The sequence below is a fragment of the Lithobates pipiens genome, unplaced genomic scaffold (assembly GCF_037356315.1).
Source record: "Lithobates pipiens isolate NorthernLeopardFrog02 unplaced genomic scaffold, aLitPip1_a1.2 Scaffold_18, whole genome shotgun sequence".
Lineage (NCBI taxonomy): Eukaryota > Metazoa > Chordata > Amphibia > Anura > Ranidae > Lithobates > Lithobates pipiens.
The window spans coordinates 611,183,198-611,198,936 of NW_027507758.1; the positions used below are offsets into that span (position 1 = coordinate 611,183,198).

At 44.1% G+C, this 15,739-nt stretch overlaps 1 protein-coding gene across 1 annotated transcript in view; it reads left to right on the forward strand.

Annotated features, from left to right (window-relative positions):
• Positions 1-368: 368 nt before the first annotated feature.
• The window catches only part of LOC143986826 (uncharacterized), a 133,785-nt gene continuing 118,414 nt past the window's right edge, over positions 369-15,739 (forward strand). The window contains exons 1-4 of the mRNA XM_077485234.1: positions 369-533; positions 8,175-8,309; positions 10,966-11,100; positions 12,852-12,992. Of these exons, the coding sequence (XP_077341360.1) occupies positions 464-533; positions 8,175-8,309; positions 10,966-11,100; positions 12,852-12,992 (481 nt within the window). The 5' untranslated portion in view covers positions 369-463. The remainder of the gene's footprint in view (positions 534-8,174; positions 8,310-10,965; positions 11,101-12,851; positions 12,993-15,739) is intronic.

Below are 15,739 nucleotides of genomic sequence, written 5' to 3' on the forward strand. Positions count from 1 at the left end.
TTTTAGTGTACCTGTACCCTACCATTTCTTTTTCAATAAATAAAAGTTTGGAAAAAAAAAAAAACTGGGCCTGAAATTGGGCCTGAAATGGTGAACGGAGACACACCAAACCCCAGCTGTGAGCTGCATGCAAAGATAGTGTTAACCCAGACTTAATAATAGGCGAGACTGGGAGTGCAATGAACGTGTGAAGCAATAAAATAATTTCCACACAATGTAATCCCACCAAAGTGCCAATTATTTTTGGCCTGAGGAAGGAAAGTAATTAATGATGTGACTACTGTGAATAGGAAAACATACATATTATGTAATAGAGGATGTTCTACATCTCATAGAAGAACACTACAGACAAATAAACCAAACCGGTTCCCATTCCTGTCCTACCACTTTCCTCCCATTAGAATTTCTGATATAAATTCCAGAGCTGGAGCTACGACACAGATATTCACTCAGGTAAGCAATCATGAGACCTTCCACGGTTGGAGCTCTCTTTGTCCTCCTGGGGATCATCCTGCTTCAAGTAACATCTGCCGGTAAGTGGTTTGGTGATGGAGAGGAGATTGGACATATTGGGGTTTGAATTACTAAAGACAAATAGACTGTGCACTATGCAAAGTGCAGTTGCAGAGGGCAACTGGAGCTCTGGAACAACTGCACTTTGCAAAATACACAGTCAATTTGCCCTTAGTAAATACACTCCATTGTCTTCTTGGAATGAGCTACCCAGCCCTGGTCAAACTATGAGCTTTATTTGTTGAGTTCTGGGTATGTAGTCAAGACTACTTACTACAAACTTCCATCTTGCATGAAATTTGTTTTAATTCTCATTTATTAAGAATATCAGACACAGCCAAAGCTTTTAGGGGCCAAAGGGCTCCCCCTTCTTCAGAGCTTGAAAAACGACTCATAATACAATCTGTAGGCTGGATTGAGGCTAGCATATCAAGCATTGGCAATGGTACTGGCCAGATGGATGAAACCTATAATACGTTGAACATATTTGAGGATCTTAAATAAACATTTTAAAATAAATTTTCAGCTAGAGTTTGTACTAGGCATCCCTAGGCACATACCCTGAAGTTGTCCATCTGTTGAACGATATGACTATTGTTGCTAGGGATGAGCTCAAGATTACGTCTGAACATAAGAGTTTGTTATGGTGGACCCAATGATTTTGTGTTTTTTTTTAAATGTTTTTTTTCATGTACAAACCCCATTAAAATCCATGCCGGGACCTTTGAGTCTGATGTGGAATTTAAGGGGTATCCCATGAAAAAGATTTTTTTTTGTTGGGGTGGACTGTACGTATTTTTCTTCCATTGTTGGGCCCTTTTTTCCTTTTAAATCTGAAGGGAAATTAAAATCCATAAATTCTTGCGATCGACTGGTCCTTCCTGCCCCCTGGAATATACAGACCTTGTTGAAGTACACTTGGGCAGGGTAGGAAATGTTTAAATAGGGAAGAAAGTGATTTGGTAAGTATAGATTTTGTTTTTACTTCCCAGATCAAATTTCTCCAGGAGGCTCGTGTGAATCGAGGCTTATGGTCTGTGCTGTGATCTTTGAAGGCTTTTTAGAACTAATGACTTCACAGTACAAGCAGCTACAGAGGTCAGTCATGGCTTGTTTTAAAGTAGTTGTAAACCCTTACAAACCATTTTTCTATAAGAAGACTTACCTGTAGCTATCATTGATATCTCCTAAACCTGCATTGTTTAGGAGATATCCCCTGTATCAGCATGTGCCAATGTCAGCAGAACATGTGCACTGAAGCAACGGCTTGTTTGTGCCATTGCTTCAGCTGATGTGCCATTACTGGTGGCTCTGGAGTGACGTCATCGTGGCTCTGGCCAATCACAGCGCCGGAGCCCATGATACCCAGAAATAACTCCGGGAGACCTGTGTGCTGGGACCGCTGGGGGCGCTTCGATCTAAGGTGAGTATTTTTTTATGGGTTTACAACCACTTTAAAGCTCTTTTCTGATTGTTAACAATTTGTTAATTAGACAAGGGGGGAAAGTCATGTGTTACGTGATACGTCATGTGATACGTGACGCAACGCGTCAGGAAGGAGTCGCGGCCGAGACCGGAAGCATCGGTATTTACATCTGTTGTTCGTTATGTCAATGTAAGTGTGGATGTTTTATTTAATAAATTAGGTTTTTATGATACTACACATTGGCGGCCCCCTCCCTTGCTCTTTTATATATCCGGAGTGCTGTTAGTGGAAGATCATAGTCTGGGTCCCGGAGGCACACTGACAAGAGGTGGATGATCCCACTACCCACTACTCTTTAAGCGGCATCTGGTCCTTTTAGGACCTTTCTTTGAGGTGAGAGGCTGGGGGAAACGAGGGGTGCATGTTGAGCACTGAAGCCATAAGAAGGAACTAGATTGCACATTATCCATTCACACTGCACAGTCTAACACTAGCTGTTTTGGACGGATTGCACAGTACTGGAGTGGACTTTGTTTCACACAATTCACTGGATCTTTACTATATTTTGCAAACTGTTTTGGCTTGATTTTTTTTTTTTTTTTAATTTTAAATTTTTATATGCATAATTTTTCTGTGATTTGCACCATTTGCATGGACATATTTTTTGGATACCATTTTTAGTAATTTGGTTGCACTTTACTACGGTTTCATATTCTCTTGCACCTTATTACGGATATTTTATGCACCTTTATTATTGGCATTATTTGCACATTTATTTGCACTCTATTGCGTTATTTGCACAGTTGTTTGGACTGTATTGCATTATTTGCACATTTGCTTGCAGTGTATTGTGTTATTTATGACTATTAAATAGACACAGGTAGTTTCATTATAGATAGCGCCACATAAAATCCCCACCTTTATATTTGGTGCCTTCACATCGTAACCCTATAGAGAAGGGGTCTCAAATTGGCGGCCCTCCAGTTGTTGCAAAACTACAAATCCCTGAGGCATTGAAAGGCTGACAGTTAGAAGCATGAATCCCACAGGCAGAGGCATGATGGGACATGTAGTTTCACAACGGCTGGAGGGCCACCAGTTTGAGGCCCCTTCTAAAGAGGTACTGTTGATGACTGTGCATCATCAAGGGGCAAGTGGCTGATACTGTGTTCAAATAACTCAGCTGTCTCCTCCATGCCTGATGCTGGGACTATGGCAGTAGTAGCTGCATACCTTTCAACATTTTGAGATGGGAATGAGGGAAACCTACTAGGAAATGTATGTAGGCATGGGACACACCCGCTGACACACCCCTTAAAGTTGAATTAACAAAAAAAAAGGTAATTAAATCCACAGGTGCTTTTTTTACCATTACTACTCCATTATATTGGCTTTAAAATTTATAAAACATTTGATAACATTTGGATGAAAGTTTTAGCACTGGAAAACACTTTTTGAAAGATAAAACGTGCATTTTATATACAAGAATATGGATCAGACCAAAATGAGGGGGGAATGAGGGACAGAGGGAAATTGCTCCAAATCAGGGACAGTCCCTCGAAATCAGGGACAGTTGGGAGCTATGGTAGCTGTGAACAAGGAGACAGATTAAGCCTCTCTGGCAGCTGCCCTCATCTCTGCTTGGGTGAAGGAGGTTGAGGAGGATGATGATGGCTTAGTAAGCCAGTCCACCACCTTCTCTGCATGCTGTGGCTGGATAGCAAGTGTAACATCACCAAACAGAGGAAATGATGCCCTGCCTGAGAACTGACCACATCCACATTTGCCCATGGACACATATGCTGCTGGCCCACTCACAGTGCCATGGGAACTTCTGCCTCTCATTGTTGGCCTCCCAGACATGATGGGGGGCTTATTAATAAAATGTAATAAAGATGGGGAAATGTCTACGTGAATGCACTTTAATGGAGAGTGGTGTTTTGTGCACATTAACTTCAGCACTCACTAAGCAGACACACTCCACTGACACACTACAAAATACTGCAGTAAAACAGCACTGATGCAATGCAGTATAGTGCGTTAAATGTTCAGTAATGCACTGAAATATAATGTGTTAAACATGCACTAATGCACTGAAATACACTACATTAAACGTTCACTAATGCACTACAATATACTGTAGAAAAGGTGCACCAACTCACTGAAATATACTGCAGTAAATGAGCAATAACGCACTGCAATATACTGCAGTAAATGTGCACCAATGCACTGAAGTATACTGTGTTAAATGTGCACTAACGCACTGAAATATACTGCACTGAAATATACAATGGTAAACGAGCACCAACGCAATGAAATATACTGCAGTAAATGTGTACCAATGCACTGAAATATATTGAGGTAAATGTGCAATAACACATTGCAATATACTGCAGTAAACAATGCCTGAGAAAATAAAATGACACTAAGTAAAAATTAATGGTACACTCACACTGCTCTATCACTATATTCACACTAAACTGATACTAAAGTAAAAATGAATGGTCACACTACACTTATACTGCACTATCACTAGATTCACACTATTCTGATACTTTGCACTCACAATAGAATCACAATAGTCCACTATAGCACACTAACTCGCTAGGGAAGAATATTTTTATAGTGTGGGGCAGGATTAAGAGCAATGAGTCATGATTGGATAGACTCATCGTGACAGTGTCCAGTCATGCCTCTAACAGTGCTGTGTGCCCTAATTGGGAAAAGCTTTAATTGCTTCAGCCAATCAAGGCTTCCAATGCACTGTATGGCAGCGCAGTGCATTGTGGTCATTCGGTGGGCCGAGCAAATGGTCGAACGCCTGACAAGTCAGATGTTCATCGAATAGACAAACAGCCAATGTTTGTCTCAAACTCATGCTTGGCCCAAACTGTTCCCCTAACACTATCCAGCACCCAAGCCCCAGCCCAAGGTCAGCCCCCTTCCCCAGACTAAACGACACCCTCAAGGGCCATCAACAGCCTCCTGTCTCCATCTTCTACCCAACTGCCCCTGCTGGCATGATTCATGCCTATTTATGAGGTGGCCTGCTCCCTGTCAGCCCTTTACTGGGGATTGGCTGAGGTCCTCATAAATATTCCAAGCAGCTCCTCCTAGCCTCCCCCCACTACGTCTATAACATTCTCCAATGTTTCAGAAAACAGGGTGAGGCACCAGAGAGGCTGCTAGGATGAGTCATCCAGCCCTGAGTCACTGAACTCTGACCCAGGTTTACAGCTCAGGCTTAATCCTCAGCTAAACTTAAAATTTCCTACACTAACAGCTACACTAACAGCCTAGCACACTAGAGGGTGTTTCACTGATAAAACAGACCTCTTAAGTTGGGTACAAATGGATCAAAATGTTGGCAAGTTCAGCAGGAACCAGCTGAATTTTGCTCTGTGTGTAGCCCTTTCTGTTCAACAGAAGCAGATCATTCTATCAGCTTCTGTCCAATGGTCCTGCTGGGAAAAAAAACAGCATTCAATCAGCTGATGCAGCCAATGGATCTGCAATGCTGATCAGTGTATTCTGACAGGGAAGGAGTCACCAGACTGTCAGAATATAATAGTATATAGGGGAGTATGTTTTTTTGTTCAGCCTGCTGGTTGAATGAAAAGATAATGCACCGTGTATACCAGCTTTATACCTTTGTTATATGCTCCTAGAGCTTAGGTGCATTTACACGCATTTACACGCATTAACCATTTTTTACTGCTGAAATACTCCTCTAAGAAAGAAACCGGAAAACAATATTTTAATTGCAGATTGTATTACATTGTACTCCCCCCCACCTTCCTCCAAATTACCACCATCTGTACAATTCTTTGCTTAACCCATTCTATTCTCACCAGTGGCGTAACTAGAACCTTCAAGGCCCCGATGCAAGAAACAATGAAGGGCCCCCCTGAACCCCAGCCAGGGCCCTTCCCTCCGAGTCTGGTGGTGGAACTTCAGGGCGTGGTCACAGGTATGACCTTTGTGAGCCCTGTAGTTCCACCACTGGTATCAGCGTTTTTTTTTAATTTTAATTTTTTTTTAGGTGCCCCATTGGGGGACTGTCCCTAGGCAGGATGGGGTCCCTGTCCCCAGAAGAGATGAGGTCCTTTTCTCCAGGGCAGATGAAGTTACTGCCCCCAGATGAGAAGGGGTCCCTGTCCCCAGGGGAGGTGGGGGTCCCTGTCCCCAGGGGGAAATGGAGGGGGTATGTAATGGTGTGTGGGGGATGGGGTCCTCTCACTCACCATGACCAAGCTGTAGGCCGTGCACTCATCCATGTTGGCTTGGGCTCTATCCAGTGTGTGATCAGCATATCTCCCAGAAAGACCTTTCATCATCTGTGTATGACGGGGGAGGAGGGGGGCTGGCAGAAAAGCATGCAGTGTCCTCCGGGGGGCTCTCATAGGGCTGCACTGCATCTATGTGCTTAAAGTTTGTTTACCCGGGAGAAGTATGCAGTGCAGTGTGGGCTGGACTCAGGGGGGGGGGCGGGACTCTGGCTGGGGAGAACAGACATTGGACTGAGCGGCAATGCATGGAGCAGGAGAGGGGTACTGTGAGGAGCCGGCCGAGGACACAGGTCATGCGGGGAATGCACAACTAAATAGCAGCCAGTGCGATAGTCGAGCATGGAGCTCTACTAGTCACCCTCCACCTCCAGCCACCCATGTGCATGGTGCACTGGTACCCCTAGCTGCCTATGCTGCTGCCGGGCCATATGTAGAGGGGGCTGCATGGGCCACCTGCATCACAGGGCCCAGTTGCGGTCGCGACTGCTGCACCCCCTATAGTTACGCCCCTGATTCTCACCCCTGTACAACCCTCTATAGAGCAGAGCAATTTTTACATTTCTGCTGTTTGAGCGGCAATATCCTTATCTTTACAATAAACAGACAGTGCAGTGCCACACACATACATAGATGCACCTTAACAAAAAATTATAAATGATATCAAGTGCAATATCAAAAACTTAACATCTACATTCAATGTCCAAAAACAGGCAAGTAAAATGTCCCAAAAACACTTCTAGTGCCAAAGTAAGAAGGTTAATTTTACACCAACTTATTAAATTGCTCCAATCTTGTGTATCAGAGAAAACACCAACCACCACCTTCTTGTGAAGCAAAGACTGGCTAGATATGTTTCCTACAACAAATACAGTATCAGTCGCATGTGTTAAAATATGGATCCTTCCAGGTATGTACACCCCCTTTAAGCCTCTTTCACTCACTGGCACACAGGTTTGGTCCTAGGACCTCCTGAGAATGTCCAATTGGACGAAACACATAGGAGCTGAGACTTGGTGCTGATGTCATGCCACTGCACAATACCAGGTCAGCAGCAACTGTCTGAGTTGGATTGCTTTTAAGGTTGCATTTTACTGGTTTGTGATTATGCTTTGTTGAAACCCAATATTATTAGAGTAGCGGTTAAAATGTCCAACAGGATTGGTGATGCGACCCAGTGCACATCTTGTTCCATGTATGTGTTCCTTGAAGAACCATTTAAGGGGGAATTGTGCTGTGTGAGATGGGAACTAGTTGTTTCTCTGGTAGCCCAGATCCTGGATCTAGAAAATCAGGTGGCAAACACTACGAAGCATCAACAACCTGGAAAGGAGCTTGAACATTTCCCAGCGGTGCTGGTGGGGGCCAGTATAGAGGGGGGTGGAGAAAAAGCATGGGGTCTAACCAACATCCACATCAGACCTTTATCATGCAGCCTGGCAGATCAGGAATGGGACATGCATACCCACACAAGATTGATACTTCTGGGATAGAACCTGCTAAAAGAATCTGATCACTTTTATCAAAATTACAAAAGAAACCTAAGCGGTTTGTATTGATGGATTAAATTAATGGGTGGTAGGGTGGTTGGTTTAAGACAACCTTTTCTGATCGTATGTCTGATTCCCAGTCAATCAATAATGATGGAAAAGTTGAATGAAAGTTGCCACATGTATGGCCTGCTAAAGATGGGCTCTCCAAACTGCTTTAAATCAATGTGTTCAAACTTTGTTTCCTACAACCATGTTCTGTTTTTGGATGGTATATGGACTTCCGTATATGACCTAAAGGATGGAGGTGTATGAGCAGGGGGACAGCATTGGCACCCCTTTCCACATTTGTAGATGTTATATTCATATTTCTGTCCTCATGCAACCCTTATCACATTTAGGTAGCAACATGTGCAGCTGGAGAATGTTACCGACTGCTCATCTCTGTCTTCTTCACAGAAAAAATTGGAAGCTGCCCACATGTATATGTAAGATGTTCATCCGTTAATAATACATGTAAAATTGATGAGGATTGTCTTCGGGATCAGAAGTGCTGCGAGATATGTGGATACAATTGCGAGGACCCTGTGGCAGGTACTAAAAATTTAAAATATATTATTATTTAGGATTTGTATAGAGCCAATGATTTGTGCAGAGCTTTACAAAATAAAGGGAGACAATACAGTTACAATCCAATGGGAGGAGGTGATGAGGGAGCTAGATAGCAGGAGGTATTGGGAGGAGTGGAGAGGTTGGTTTTGGTTATATTTTAAGAGGACATTGTTAATGTAGCTTGGTACAGAGTTGTGACTGGATTTGTATGTTCTTGTTATTTTTTTTAATCTTATTAGATGGGCAACCAGAAGCCACTGGAGGGCTTGAAATGGAGGGGTGAAGGACTCTAAGGGAAGGTCAGTGGAGGGATTGGCAGAGAGGGGTGGAGGCCAGGCATGTACTGACCATTGGGACTTTTCCCGGTGGGCCGATGGCTCAGTGGGCCACTCTGATGTAAGGGGGCTGGTGATGGGCCACTCTGATGTAAGGGGGCTGGTGATGGGACACTCTGCTGTAAGGGGGCTGGTGATGGGACATTCTGCTATGATGGGACACTCTGCTGTAAGGGGGCTGGTGATGGGCCACTCTGCTGTAAGGGGGCTGGTGATGGGCCACTCTGATGTAAGGGGGCTGGTGATGGGCCACTCTGATGTAAGGGGGCTGGTGATGGGACACTCTGCTGTAAGGGGGCTGGTGATGGGGCACTCTGCTATGATGGGACACTCTGCTATAAGGGGGCTGGTGATGGGCCACTCTGCTGTAAGGGGGCTGGTGATGGGCCACTCTGATGTAAGGGGGCCGGTCTGGATGAAGTCCAGGGCCAAATTTCTGTCCCAGTCCAGCCCTGGTGGAGGCCATTGAATGGTGGTTGGAGGTATGGATTTTAAGTAGAATCCAATAAAAAATGTTGTGAGGGTACCCCCTAAATGTAATACGTGGTAGGTCTGATATGAATCCCCCTGTGTGTGTGATTTATAAAATTAAATGCTGCAAATACCTCATTTTACAGCCGAGATTGCGATCACATGACTGGCCAGCTTTCTCCTTTTCTCCTCTGACAGATTCAGCGGGCGGGGCTAAGATTCCTCTGCTGATGTCAGTTTGGAGGGGAGGAGGAGAAGAGGCCAGAGCTGACGGGTCATGTGATCGCAATCACGGCTGTTAAATTAGATATTTACAGTCGGCAGAATGGCATGGACAGGCAAATGGGCGTACAGGTACGTCCCTTTGAATTTGCTGCCGTGCCATCGGGGCCCCCGTGAGTCCGACTGCAGGTCCCGCAGACTCGATCCCAGCGATCGTCTCACAGGGAGGAAGAATGGGGAGATGCCGATGTAAACAGCATCTCCCCGCTCTGCCTAGCAACAAGTGACACTGATCTCTGCTCCCTGTGACACAGCCTTGCCCCCCACAGTTAGAAACACGCCCTTGTTCACACTTAACCCCTACACTGCCACCTCATGGTTAACCCCTTCACTGCCAGTGTCATTTACACAGGAATCAGTGCATTTGTATAGCACTGATTGCTGTATAAATGACAATGGTCCCAAAAATGTGTCAAAAATCTCTGATGTGTCCACCATAATGTTGCAGTCACAATAAAAAATGCTGCTCACTGCCATTACATAATAAAAATGCTATAAAACTATACACTATTTTGTAAATGCTATAACTTTTGCGCCAACTAGTCAATGATCGCTTATTGAGATTTTTTTTTACCTAAAATATGTAGGTAAAATGTACTTAAAAAGGTAATACATATCGACCTAAACTGAGGGAAAAAAATTATATATTTTTTGGGGATATTTATTATAGCAAAAAGTAAAAAATAATGTGTTTTTTTTTCAAAATTGTCGTTCTTTTTTTGTTTATAGAGCAAAAAATAAAAACCGTAGAGGTGATCAAATACCACTAAAAGAAAACTCTATTTGTGGGAAAATAAGGACATCAATTTTGTTTGGGATCGACACAGTGCCGAATCGCAAAAAGTGCTCCGGTCTTAAGCCAGCAGAATGGTCCATTCTGAAAGTGGTTACAGAGGGGAGGGGAGAAACTGGTAGGATCATCCAGGTTTTTTTTAAGGTGTTACAGGGGGTCAAATGACAAGCACTGTGACATATAACATGCTTTAAAAGAGCAGGATCTATTTTTTTAACAAACGCATGGGTCCCACCAAGATCTATATCAGACCTTTACCATGCAGCCTGGAAGGCCAGGAAGGAGATGAGCATACCCACAAGAGATTGATGCTACCACAATTGAACCTGCTGCATCATTTTTTTAATATTTTAATGGAAGTTTCTAAAAATTGTGTTGAAGCGGTTCGTATTGATAGATCAAACGCATGGATGGTAGGGTACTTGGTTTAAAACAACCTCTTCTGATCATATCTTTGATTGCCAGTCAATCAAAATTGATGGAAATGTTGTATATGGTCTACTTAAGGTGGGCTCTGCAAATTGCTTTAATGCAATGTGTTCCTGCTTCCTACAACCTTGTCCTGTTTTTGGATTTTATACGGGCTTCCAAATCTTGATTTAAAAGATAGGCATGTATGAACAGGGGGCAGTATTGGCACTCCTTTCCACAATTACAGATGTAATATTTCTGTTCTCATACAATTCCTATTGCATTGGGATCATAATGTGTGCATCTGGAGAATGTTACTGACTGACAGTTTCGGTCTTCTTCACAGAGAAACCTGGAAGCTGCCCAAATATACAGAAATGTGATAAACCTATTGAAAATACATGTAAAAATGACCAGGATTGTGAAGAGGATGAGAAGTGCTGTGACGTATGTGGATACAATTGCCAGAAACCTGTGCCAGGTACCAACAATTTCAAATGTATTATAATTATTCAGGATTCATATAAAGCCAATAGTTTGTGCAGCACTTTACAATATAAGAGGAGACAGTACAGTTACAATGCAATACAAGACAAGAAGGTTAGGAGGGCCCTACACATAATAGCTTACATTCTAATGAAGAGAGGAATGTGATAGAAAAACATAATAACTGTGTGAAGGATAAACTGATAAAAACAGAAGAAAGTAAAAGTTCAGTTTTTAGGTTGAGGTGGGATAGGCTTCCCTAAAGAGATGAGGCGGACAGAGTAGGAGACAGTCATAAAGATTGGTGGAGAGAGTTCCAGAGGATGGGAGAGTCTCTAGAAGAGGCATGGAGGTGACCATGGGAGGAGGTGATGGGAGAGCTAGAGAGCAGAAGAGCAAAGGAGAGGAGAGGAGAGGACGATTTGGGTGACATTTTGAGAAAGCATTGGTAATGTAGCTTGGGGCACAGTTGTATCTGACTTTGTATGTTCTTTGTATGTTCTTGTTATTTTTTTTTAATATTATTTGTCAGAAAATTGGAAGCCAGAGGAATGATTGGTAGAGAGGGATAGAAGACACTGAGCAGAACCCAGTGGAGGAACTGTCAGAAAGGATGGAGGGCACTCAGTGAAACCCAGTGGAAGCATTGGTAGAAAGGGTTGAGGACACTGATTGGAAGCCAGTGAAGGGATTGGAAGAGAGGGGTGTAAGACAATTACCGTAAACCAGTGGAAAGATTGGAAGAGAGGGGTGGATGTCACTGAACAGAAGTCAATGGATGGATTGGTAGAGAGAGGTGAAGGACACTTGTTGGTGGGTGCAGTGTGGTGTGGTGACAGTAATCACTCCTGAGTCCAGTATCAAATAACAATACTCATATTTAAGTAACTGCTCAAAGTCACAAACAGGAAGGCATGTCTGCCTCGGAGGGTAGAATTGGGCCTGACGAGTCTGTGTCTAAATTGGGAGGATTCCTGAGAAGATAGCGTGCCCCTGTCCTATTCCTACTTGTATTGAACCTTTCCCTACCACTATTCCCTTTCTCAGACAGACAAATATCTGGTCCCTACACTGACCGCTCACAAGGTGGAGGACACTGAGTGGAGGTCAGTGGAAAAATTGGCAGAGAGCGGTGGAGAACACTGAGTGGAGATCAGTGGAGGGATTGGCAGAGAGGGGTGGAGGACACTGAGTGGAGATCAGTGGAGGGATTGGCAGAGAGGGGTGGAGGACACTGAGCGGAGATCAGTAGAGGGACTGACAGGGAGGGGTGGAGGACACTAAGCGGAGGTCAGTAAAGAAATTGCCAGAGAGGGGTGGAGGACACTAAACGGAGGTCATGGAGGGATTGATAGAGAAGGGTGGAGGACACTGAACAGTTGGTAATGTAGACTGAAGGAGACTGAAGGGTGATTGTCTGTGTAGAGGCCTAGTAGTCCAATGAGGAGGGAGATTGAATAGTTGAGGTGAGAGATAACAAGGGAGTAAAACAAAATATAGGTGTGATGGTCAGGTGTCCCCAAGCTTTGGTTCATATAGCGTATGATGAGTTGCAGGAGCTTTTATGTGTAGTGCTTATTTTTTTTAAGTCAATAGCAGATCAGATTCAGGGGATTTTTTTTTTGGTGGTCTGTCTAAAAAGAATAAATAAAAGTGAAATAATTTATACAATTGCATGAAGTGCTCAAATCTTGAATGATGTAACTGTTATATACAATGTACTCATATAATTTTCTTTGTGTGCAGATAAAGAAGGAGAATGTCAATTTTATGAAACCTTTGCGCCATGCACCTCTATAACAAGAGAGTGTGAAGGGGATGCATTCTGTCCAGACAAGCAGAAGTGCTGCAATGTCTATTGTACAATGAAATGTGATGATCCTCAATGTAAGTAGACCCAGATGTTTCTTTAATTATGAATCATATTTAATAAGAAATAGGAATGGACAAAGTTGGCAGTTCATGCTTGTGACATTTCAGCAAAAATTGGGACATTTAGTTGAAGTTTCACCCTTGTGGGAAAAATTATTAAAGTAATTTCTAGATGGATATTATCTTTTAGGGTTTAATGGACTTTAGATAACTCCCGATAGTTAAGGAAGCTCCTTTCTTCTATCCCGGGCCTGTTCCTGTACAATACAGTACAGTATCTTGCAGCCGGTCCGGCGATACCGTACGAGTGCAGATTCGTTTGGAGTCTTTCAACTAAGCCTCCAAGCTCTTTCTGAGAAGCCAGCCTTCCGCATGGCCTTCCCCCGCAGAGTCCTCCCCTGGTTACTTCTTCAGTTGCTGGGCCTCTCCACAGATGAGACGGCACGGACCACCTCTGAATCCTCCCTCCAGTTACTTTGCCTCGGGCTAGCCAGCCCCGAGACTCAGAATTGTATGGATCCGCACCCCAGGCCATGTGAGCCCTGGGGGCTGGTCAGGAGGACCAGGACCAAACAGACAGAAAGCACTTCTGGACCGGAACCCAGAAGCACGTGATGTCAGTACCTTAAGTACCCTCTCCCAGAATGCACAACAGGATGACATGCCCACTGAGTTGGTTCCGAGAAGAATGGCACTTAACGCACCCAGCTGAACTGCGTTCTCACACCTGCCAGAGATGCCAGCGCCACCTATAGCCAAGCAGAACACAGTGCAATCCAGCTAGACTGGTACTGAGACCATAATTTGGTGTAATTAAACCCAAAACCAAACTGCGGTTCCAGGTATGTTAAATGAGAAAAACACATAGCGCGCGCTCTTCAGGAGCCGGCGCTACATTTGGTTAGAGATGATTCACTCTTTTCAGACTCGTGCTTTTCAGATCGCTTTAACTGCTGTTCAGTTTGTGCTTGTGGGTTTGTATCTGTTCTTCAGTGCGTCAGTTCATATCTGTTTTTCAGTGCGTTCTTGTCCGCTCATAGCTGATTTTCAGCTCGCTCTTCACAGGCCTTGCTGTTCTTCAATGCATTCTGTTAGTTCGTTCTGACCAGCCAACCATTTTGAAGTCATGTTGCGGGTACGTACTAGTCGTAGAGTTCGTGCTGTGCAGGGGCTTGGTGTTGGGCTTCTAGCTTTGACCCAAGTCCAGTTCATGAACAGGGCGAGGAGGAGTTCATGGACCAAGATTTGGTTACTCCGCCTTTGCTGCTTGAGATGCAGGAGAATAAAGGAGAATAATCCTGATGATTTCAGGAACTTTCTCAGGATGACAGACTTAGTTTATCACCATTTGTTGGCTTTGCTGACCCCTTATATTAGTAGGCAGGATGCCTGCATGCGGCAAGCCATCACTCCTAGTCGCCACAATGCGGTACTTGGCAACTGGGAGAAGTCTGCAGGACCTCAAGTTCTCGACAGGCATCTCCCCCCAGGCTCTGTGGATCATTATCCCAGAGACCTGTTCTGCCATTTTTCAGGTCCTGCAGAAGGACTATATTAAGGTAATATTTCTCCTTTAACATCGCATTATATGTATTTAATGTTTGCTAATGTATTTTATTGTATTTTTAGGCCTACATGCATATTTTTCTTCACTAACCTCCCCAGCATGCTATCCTGGGCCCATATACACCTAGCCTAGTCACTTAACAATGTATTTTGTCAGCTCCATTGTAGTGCTTTACCCTAAACACCCCCTAAAATGTGTACAAATGTTATGTGTGTTCTTAAATTCAGGCAGAGTGCCAGAGGCTTTTTTTATGGGTCTCAAACTCAGCTCGAACCCTCCTCCCAAAATGTTAACAATGGGCCGTCAGAGGGGGTGAGGAATCTGATAAGTGGACCTTCGATTTTTATCTTTAAATACTCCTTAAAATAAATGTGATACTGATGTTGGCCAAGAATGTTTTTGTGTAATCTGCTTGCAATGTTATGTGCAAAAGTACCGTATTTATCAGCGTATAACACGCACTTTTTTCCCCTTAAAATCAGGGGAAAATCGGGGCTGTGTGTTGTATGCCGATCCCCCGCCGTTTCTAACCTCTTCTGCCGTTGTCAGCGGCTTTTGGGTATTTCCGGCCGCTCTTGGCTATCTTCGGCCGTTCTCGGCTATTTTCAGCCACATTCGGGCGTTCTCGGCGGCTTTCGGAAAGGGTTGTGGGGATGAGGTCCTTGTCCTTATCAACAAGGCATGTGGCCTGGTATAGTTCAGGGGGGGCGCTCTCTCGCCCCCCCTCTTTTCCTGTGGCCTGCCAGGTTGCGTGCTCGGATAAGGGTCTGGCATGGATTTTGAGGGGACCGCCATGCCATTTTTTTTGGTGCGGGGTTCCCCTTAAAACCCATGCCAGACTTGAACGGCCTGGTATGGATTTTGAGGGGGACCCCCACGCCATTTTTTTTTGGTGCGGGGTTCTCCTTAATATCCATACCAGATCTGAACGGCCTGGTATGCTCTTGGAGGGGAACCCATGCCATTTTTTTTTTAATTAAAGTTGTGTTGTAAGTTGCCCCAAGTCGTGCTGTGATTCACACTCAAGTCGTGTGCAAGTTGCCTCCCAAAGTCGCGCTGGAAGTCGTGTTGCCCCTGTGTGAATGGACTGTTAATGATACGGCATGCGCTATTATCAATGGGAGATTATTATCACGTGCGCATATTAGTTGCGCTTATGCATGCACCGGTTCATATGCTCACTTAATAATTTCTC